The following is a 9,086-nucleotide window of genomic DNA, read 5'->3' as shown; positions in this document are numbered from 1 at the left end:
TCCCCACTGATTGCTGATGTGTGGTGAGTGTTCTGGCGCACTATGGCTGCCGTCGCATCATCCAGGTGGATGCTGCACATTGGTGGTGGTGGAGGGGAGTCCCCATTACCTGTAAAGCGCTTTGAGTGGAGTGTCCAGAAAAGCGCTATGTAAGTGTAAGCAATTATTATTCATTAATTATATGTAAAACAATTATGTCTATCCTTTATTAAATGTAATTAAAACCACCAGACTTCCAGTGTCATTTAATTCTTGCAATGACACCTTGTTAGTTTATTAAAATGTAGGCCTGTGATGTCCAACAATAATTACAAATGACAAATACTGTTTAGAAACCAGATTGGTTGCATCTCTAATAGCATAATCAGCTGTTGACGGGAGGAAGTATTTCTGAACAAAAACGGTGCATAACTTATCTCTATGTACATAATAATCACTATTAAATCATTTAGAAACGGTTCTAAATATCTCAAAGGCATTCCTTTTTCATTTTTTCCCGAGCCGATTTTGTGTATAGTTATTGTACTTGCTCCCGTTCCCGTTTAAAAGATAACGAATGGAAAGATGTATCCGTTTTTCAAGCCGACGCTACATAAAATGTTCACTGTATGGCTGAGATAATACAGGCTCACAGGGATAATGCACGTTAACAAGCCCCGCCTGAAAGTTGTTGCTTTTACTGAACTACAGTTCCCACTTGAATCCGGTTCCCTTCGGTAGCATTCTGCAATGTGATTGGGCTTCCCATGTACGTCTACCAATTGCATTTCACAATACTGGCATGTTAAAAAAATGACTTTTCATGTGGAGCGAAGGCTGAAAGGTCCATAGATTTTCAAGTGGTTGCAGAGGAATATCAGTGTTTTAATAATCCAAGCAAAATAACCGAAGGTCGTACTGAAGGACAGCATTTTACAATGGGAGGGAGTGAGAGTGTAACTAGAAAGGTGTCTTTTGGTTTGGACGAGGAAGACAGGGTGAGGGTTTTGCACGGAATCAAGGTAAGGAAGGAACAATTGCCAAAAAGCAAACTTATTGGAAAGGTCCTGCACGCTAAGGAGAACGTATTACGTTTATAGCAAATGCAAAAATGGAAACTGAGCTTTATCTGGTTTTTAGTCACCTCTTAAGTCTAGCTCGACAACCTTATACTGGGTACAAACGCCTGGAGATGCAATCCTGTCTTCTAACATCGGATGGAGCAATTTATGTGGGCTAGGGAAGCATCCCATAAGTCATGGCTTTATACAGTTCTCGGCACCAAACCAAAGTTGACCTCTGATAAATGCTTGCAGGTTTGCAAGCTGTCTTGCTTTGTAACAGGCAAATCGGATGCTGACTGCCTCAAATGCTGCCAAATTGCCGAAACTGACAATGCCAATGTTACTGTTAAAGCAAAAACAAACGGTCATCCTGTAGATCAACACGCCAAAACAAAAACAATAGCTGTTTTCTCATACAGGCCCAATTCATTTTTATTTGAAATATAACATTAACTTTCTAAATTACTCACCAAATAAACGTGGTAATTTGTGTTCCAGTTTTGGAGCATGTTTGCCTTTTAATCTCGTATTTCACTGTCTTGAAATGCCTGTAATGCTATGCTTTCATCAAGTGCTCTTCAACTTGTGTAAGCAGTGGTTACTATTCACAATACAGCGATTGCATCGTTTATGATTGCAGGGTGTTGAGGTCCTTGTTTTTTGTGTCATCGAAAAATATGTACCTCTTTAAGCTCAGTGTCTCGAATCTCCAGACGCAGGCATAGGTTTGGAATTAGTGGTGCAGAGTTGCGAATCTCACCTGCTGGTCCTTAAGCACCACTTCCAGCAGCGACCTGATCTGGTGTAGCTGCTTTCTGTTCAAGGAATGTCTGGGCCCAAAGTTGCTTCTCTTCAAAAACGTGTTGCAATAAGGTCCTGAGGTGGCATGATTTTTGAATGTTGTACATTTTTCTGACAGCAGTTAATTTACTTAACACAGCCTTGAGACTTGATTGTTTGTTCAGTTCAGTTTATTGTCATATGCACAAGTGCATGCATATTTGCATGTGTGCTCCATAAGAAAGACATTAAAAGAATCACCAAAAACATAAACACAGAACAGCAGCAACAACAACAAGTTAAATAACATACAAAGCCAGTGGTAGGGGTAGAGTTCTGACAGTTTGTGGGAAGAAACTGTGTGAAAACTGTGGGGGGTTATGTGGAACATTGTTATGTGGAACATTGTCCAGTTAGCCTTTAAAATCGTGAAGTCAGCACTGAAAAGAAGTGCATTACTGTCACTTACACGTGCTGTTTGTCTACATGTATGGGTTCGCTTCCTGGACAAAATGATAACACACTTGTTTTCTCTGGGCAGTTGTCGGAGGATGTCATCAGGAAAATGAAAGAAAAATCAGCCGAATCCAAACCCTCTGCTTCAGACGAGTGGTCGTCCTCTCAGACAGAAAGCAGTAAAGACTCCTCAGGTCTTGTCTTGTTTGTGTGAACTATATTTACAAGTTACTGTTTCATCAATAGGTGTAATAATAGAGATGGTACAAAAAGTTTGAAAAGAAGAATTTCAATAAAAAAAAATAAAATAGCTTTTCAACAATTTTGCTTATTTCTAATTCCATCATACTGATGAGAGTGATTCGGGTGAACTGATACTTTTGCTTAACTGAAGATTAGTGAATGAGGGGCAGATGCTTACCTGTTGATTGAGTTTTCTTTGGAGAAAGATGTTAAGATTACATTAAATGCGAATACATTTAATTAATGTGAAAGCACTTAACAAACAGTGAAACAAAATGTGTTGGTGGTCAAACATTTTAACAACATCACATTAATCTGAAAATGTGAAAGAAAATAATGAAGATGTTTTCTTTTGTTGTTTGTAGGTTCAAAGATGCATTCGGGACACACAGTCACAGTGAAAGAAGAGGAATTATACAGAAGGTGGGTGTTTTCATTGGTTTTAATTGGTTTTAAGCGCTTTGAGAAGCTACCTTTAAAGGTGCTATATAAAATAAAGTTTATTATCATTATTATTATTTTTATTATTAGGGCCGTGCGGGTTTTTTATAAGCTATTCCGATCTAACATTGACCGTACTGTATTTTAAAAAGGTGGAGTTCGTCTGACACCCCGTGGTGAAGTGAAGTATTACATCCTTAAACGTGGGTTGGAAGGAAAACAAAGTATCTTAGAAGAATTCTGGGACAATATTATTCTAATATGATAGAGAAACAAATCTGGAAACATTGTTATTCAGATCTGAGACTAAACCTTTATATTATTTTAGTCATATTAGTTTAGTTTATTTTAGTTTATATTAGTTTATCTGTCAGTTTTCTCTCTGTTCATACAGTTCTCTGTTTTTAAACTGTTTACTAAGTAGCTTCTTTTCTTCAGCTAGTAGGTATAATATTGTGGTTTTAAATGTTAAAAGTGAAAAATCTGTTTATTAATTTGGTTGCTGACACTGTAAAGGTACTCAACCATTTTTTTAAGAAGTTAAACCCCACAAATATGTCATTATCAGACATTGAACATTGTGGGCTGTCCTGATGGAAAAGGGACCATGCATAACAAGCCTTTGAAGCCCCTGTTTAATATAAGTCATCAAGAAATACTTGAAGAATACTGTAGTCAGCTTCAGTGGGCAGATACAGTCCAGTTAATATTACTACTGCCAAGTCCACAGTATTACTATTCCAAATATTTTCAAAGAGCATCATTTGGCTTTGAATCTTCACTGTCCTTTTCAAATGCGTAACGTGGAAAAATGTCTGAAGGTTCTTAGCTGCAGATTTAACTGCAGCAAAATCATTCTGTCAGAAAACTGCTGAAGAGAGAATCTTTGCAAGCTTAGTCTTTTATGAAGAAAGATAGGATCTTGGTCTGCAGAATGACCTCCTGTGGCTACAAAACAGTATAATGATTGCATCAGTACTTTTTAATCTAGCTGAAACATTGCTCTGCATTAGCCTTTAGTGTGGTGTGGTGTGGTGTTGTGTGTTAATTTTTTTGTGCTGCACAATGCTTTGAAGTACTTTAGGAAATATTACCATAAATAAGATCATACACTGTCCATTTTGTGAAAAAAAGTGGATCAATATAAAAAAAACTGCTGACTGTAAAGAAATACCTCTGCTTGGAATGATGATGATGATGATGGTATTGATTAAGTTATGTCTTAACTCTGTGTTGCGGGTTGTAATTTTTTTATTTTTTGAAAATGCTATTAGTTGTAATAGTAGTTTTACTATTTTACTTTAGTAATGATGAAAATGTACATTATTTAAAAAAAATATCTTGGTTAATGTTGTTAATGTTTTGGTCAATTTATGCCCTCATACTTTTTTTTATGCTTTGTGTGTCCAGAAAGTGCTTTGCATTTTTGCCCGGATTAGGGTGTTCGGTGTTCTTGTGGTGCTGGAGACTGTTCTGGTTACAGGTGTGATGCCATACCTGCTTGACGCTCTCTTGCAGGTACGAGAGGGAGAAGGCGATGGTCCAGGAGGAGCTAGCTCGGATTGCCCGGAAGGAGAGGGAGTCGGTGCGAGACGAGCTGAGTCTGGCTGTCCTTCGGGAACGAGCCCACACACGCCAGGAGGCAGAGAAGGCCAAGGTGCTGGTGAGTGTCCCTTCACTGTGCCCCCAAGAACACAGCAGTGTACCTAAATGCAGATCCCTGCACGAGCTGGCGCCTTTAAAATGAGTCCGATGGAGTTTAAACTTACACAATCAGAAGTGAAGGCAAATTTTTTGGTATTTTGTTGCCTTAAAGCTTGGAAATTAAGGGGGAACATTGTAAATGTTGTTAATGGAGTCAGTCACCTTAAATTTAATACTAAGGATTGCCTTAATACTAATTGCCTTAACTCAACTCAAATTCATTCTATTAATTTCCCAAAGTAAAAAAAAGTGGCAGTAAGACAAGAAAGCCCTTGACCTATTCACTTATATTTTATTTATGAATATTATTTAATATATTATAAAATTATTTTTTAAATTTTAAATTAACTGGTATTTAGGATAGTTGTTCCAAACCTTTTTTTGTACAATGTTTTGCACAATGCTTGTAGTGCCTTTAGGTCTGCAGATAAATATTTGAAAATGAATATGGATCAAAACTAGATGAAAACAGACATGTTTGTGGCTGTCTTTTCTTTGTGCAGTTTTATCAGTGAGATAGTCTGGGATTTAAATTACAGTAAGCAATTAAAAAAAAGTTGTCCTAAAACATGTGAAGACAAAAGAATATTGAATTGGTGTGAAACTGTTAAAAGAGAACTCAAACTATTGAACTAGATTAATTTCTAACATTGTGTTGAACTAAAGAATTCAAATGAAACCAAGTTTGCACACTGGATGTTTGGCTCCTTTAACCCCTTGTAAACTCAACCTTGATTCAAATCCGAGCGACTCCCTGTTCCATACAAATGCATTCTGCTCTTCTGAAAAGCTCCTCAAAAGCTCCTCCTGTTTGTATTACCTCTTGCGGTGACTGTTTAACTAGTAATTTGAATTTTATGACTTGATTCTGATATGGTTTGGTGGAGCACTAAATGAGTCTCATTGAAAACTGAACCGTAGTGATTTTATGATCACTGATCTTAAATAACAATCTCTACGGTTATGTAGGTTCAGATTTCTAGTCTTACAGTAGGTAGGCTTCTTATCGTCCAAAACAGAAATGCCTCTTTCTTTTCCCACCTGGGGGCGTGCTCAGTCAAGAACATCTTGTGTAAGGCCCAAGCTGTTTAACTTTGATGTCTGGAGGCCTTTGTGGTGTGTGGTACCGTAAAATTACAGTCTTGGTTTTGTACACATCAAAGCTACTTCAGGCTGAAGCCTTAGACAGGCCACATGGTTATCTTAGATCTTGGCTCAGGATTAGCACTGGAGGCTGATCCTGGCTGTGGGTTGGTGTTTTTCCAAACACCTGCTGTACTTGATTACCTTCTACTTCCGTTTTGCAGGTGTCATTATTATATTGGCTATCTGCTGGCACAGACCTGTGGCCATGGGTTTAAGTACATTTACAATGGAAACCCTTGAGGCTCTGTTCAGAAGTAGACAAACCTAAAACCAAAACCATAAGTGAATATTATGCTACAGAACAGATTGGATGTCTTTAATATTTGTTTATTCCATTTGTTTGTTATAAATTGTTACTTTGACTTACTTTTTTGTTGTTATTGTTTCATTCTCTTTATCCGTTATGAGGTAAAGCTAACAGTATAGGAGACATTCAGTTCCCCCCACTTAAATCACCCATGGCTTTTGCGGATAGATTTGTAAAAGAGCCAGTAAGCTTGAACCTTTTTACATTTACATAATGTAAGTGGTTGTGTTTAGTCATACTTCACAGAGGTTTTGTGTTAGTTGGTCTAATACTTTATTTTTGTATTGTGAGCAGCTGCCTTCATAACTTATTTTTCTCTCAACATTGTTGGTACTGTGTAACAGCTGCAAAGATATTTCCAACTTCAGTGGTAGGTCACGTTTATACATTTATTTGCCTTATTCACAAACTGAAAGTGTGTCACACTTTGTGTGACTAAAGTGTGTGACTGAACGTAAGATTAGGTGACAGTGCTCTGCCTGAAACATAACAATGATGTAGAACAGAATTTGGTCAGCTCGGTGCTAAGATTATTGCCATCAATACAGATAAGGTTACATTATCCATATTGATGGCAAGGAGAGAAATGATTCATTGCCTTGGCTGGGTATTTAGAGAGATGTACTGTAAATGCCGAAACCTGGTTACTTTGCATGGATTTATGTCCATTAATATCCCAATATTACTGCAAGCTAAAGTCCATGAATAATATGAATGTATGTAATATAGAAAACAAAAATTGATTAATTTAAAAAAGAGAGGTCAGCGTGCATGGTAAATATGTTTACACAAATATCGAAAATAAGAACATCATAAGAAGCATGACAACAGATAAAACATACTATGCCTGTCTAGGCAGAAATTTTAAAATGTTTTTTATTTTACGTGTATGTATTTTCTTTCAAGCGTGATGCTCTGAATGTAAGCAGAGAAGCAAAACTCTAAAACGGATATAAACAATAAGCAGCTAAGTGAAGTAATTCATTAGCCATGCAGTGTTTAATAACCCATTACTGTCAACAACAGATGTACCCAGATGCCTGCGTTAAGACGTACGCTTTGCACTGAACGCTCATAAGCCGCTGCCCCTGGGCAAGACTGAGCTTGCACTCTTGCGCCTTTCTGCTCTCCGCTGCTGTGAGAATCTAGCTAAGCCTACGGCTGTGGCTGTTATCTCAGGCTGACAAAGATTGTGCTCTCAGGATTTTCTTGTGTCGGTATCCGGTGATGTCCCCAAGCACAAAAATCCACTTGCAGTCGCAGCTACCTGCTCTTATTTATTTATTTTGTCTAATGGCAAGTTTATAATAAGACTCTCTCTTTGGGCTAGTTTAGCTAAGCCCTGGTTAAGTGCCTCTTCGCAAATCACTGTCGAAATTTTAAGTAACCTGAAATTGCTTTTTTTGATTACATCCCGCTTTTTTCCCCGCTCACACAAATCTTGCAGGAAATGTGTTTTCTGTGTTTTCCCCTCCACCTCCCCTTCCCCTTAGCTATGCTGTTATCTGCAGTATGTGAAAGGTAAATTGTACCAAGAGAGTTTCTTGAGGATTTAGATACAGGCTGATGTTTTACACGGAGTCCCATTCTCTGGCTGACTTCTGAGACATGTTGCCAGCACCTTATCTTGGTTCTGACACACACCGGACATTAATCGAAATTCATTGGAGAGGCACGTGTGGGGAATTCACTATCAGGCAGTGTGCAGAACCTCTATTGTGGAGACGTAATTGTGTTTTAACCCCTCTTGGGACTTGCACACAAGTGCTGGGACATTCTTCACTCTGGCATGAGATTAATAATGACGCTCTTAAAGATAATAATACCTACATATATGAAATCATCCTCTCTGTAAAATACAGGTTTCTTCCAGATTTTTGCTTATTATGGTGTTTTCAGCCCAGGAAAATCAAATTGTTTTAATAATAGGAGAGTGGGAAAGAAAGACTGATTCTTGAAAACCACAAATTATGTAAATCGTGCTACCTAAAATTAGAGGTGAGCATCAGGCAGTTTCACTCTGTGTATAATTTGCAGTAGCAAAATACAGCCTGGGAAGCACTAAAGCAAAAAGAAAAATGTTGCTTAAGAAATAATAGCCTCCTCTTGAGTTTAATTAATAAAAAGCCAGCCGAAAAGACATTAAAAGGCTTGTTTGACAGATTTCTAATAGGGCCCTTGAGCCTTTGAAAAACCATTGGCAACTTGGTGTGGATTGATAAGTGCTTATTTTGTGTCTTCGACAATAAATTATATGGTATAACCTGAGGTTGCTGCATAAGCACTCTGTCTGTAGGGGCAGCAGTGAGCTTTTTTTAAAGTCCCATACTGTGTGTAACTCTGTGTGGGTAGAGTGCTAGAAACTGTCTAAAGATTCTAGCAGCCAAATGGGTCCGATGGGGTAAATAGTTTCTTTTTATTGTAACAGTTCTTACATCTAACAGAGACGGGGATCTCCTGCTGTGTTGCTTGAGATGGCATAGTCCAACATTTTTTTTTAAATCTGAGAAATCTAGTTTTTTTTAATTATATGCCCACCCTATTTGGAGTTGCCAGTTGTTTCTTATGTCGGCTCACAGTGATGACTGCTGTACCAATATGGACCAAATGAAGAAATGAGGATAGGCACCCACGCTTCAAGATATTCATGTTCTAAGCTACTCCGTGAAGGATATGAGGTTCGGTGCCCTTTGGAGAAGAGTTGTGACCCTTACTGACCACACTTAGTCCTGGCTGCCTAATCCCAGTCCTAACCCAGGTGACACTTAAACAATTTTGTATTGCCACTTGAAATCCTGATCACAGTCTTCTAGTGACATGACCTGCACTTGTCACCTAGATCTTAGAGCTCACTCTGTGCCTGGGTGTGGGCTTTCACCAGTTAAGCTACTTGCAGTCCATCTCACTGGTTTTCTGTTTTTGGAAATGTTACAGTCTAAGACCTGGGAAAATTATTTGAGTTAATT

At 38.1% G+C, this 9,086-nt stretch overlaps 1 protein-coding gene across 3 annotated transcripts in view; it reads left to right on the top strand.

The window, feature by feature from the left end:
- Window positions 1–773: 773 nt before the first annotated feature.
- The window catches only part of chchd6a (coiled-coil-helix-coiled-coil-helix domain containing 6a), a 147,253-nt gene continuing 138,940 nt past the window's right edge, over window positions 774–9,086 (top strand). For 2 of the 3 annotated variants that reach the window (XM_015348044.2, XM_015348045.2), the window contains exons 1-4: window positions 776–1,001; window positions 2,365–2,473; window positions 2,888–2,945; window positions 4,482–4,626. In XM_015348044.2, the coding sequence (XP_015203530.1) occupies window positions 918–1,001; window positions 2,365–2,473; window positions 2,888–2,945; window positions 4,482–4,626 (396 nt within the window). In that variant the 5' untranslated portion in view covers window positions 776–917. Of the gene's footprint in view, window positions 1,002–2,364; window positions 2,474–2,887; window positions 2,946–4,481; window positions 4,627–9,086 lie in introns of all 3 variants that reach the window. The other variant, XM_015348043.2, reaches the window with a different exon arrangement.

Source organism: Lepisosteus oculatus, chromosome 4, assembly GCF_040954835.1.
Source record: "Lepisosteus oculatus isolate fLepOcu1 chromosome 4, fLepOcu1.hap2, whole genome shotgun sequence".
Lineage (NCBI taxonomy): Eukaryota > Metazoa > Chordata > Actinopteri > Semionotiformes > Lepisosteidae > Lepisosteus > Lepisosteus oculatus.
This window is presented reverse-complemented; position numbering and strand designations above follow the sequence as displayed.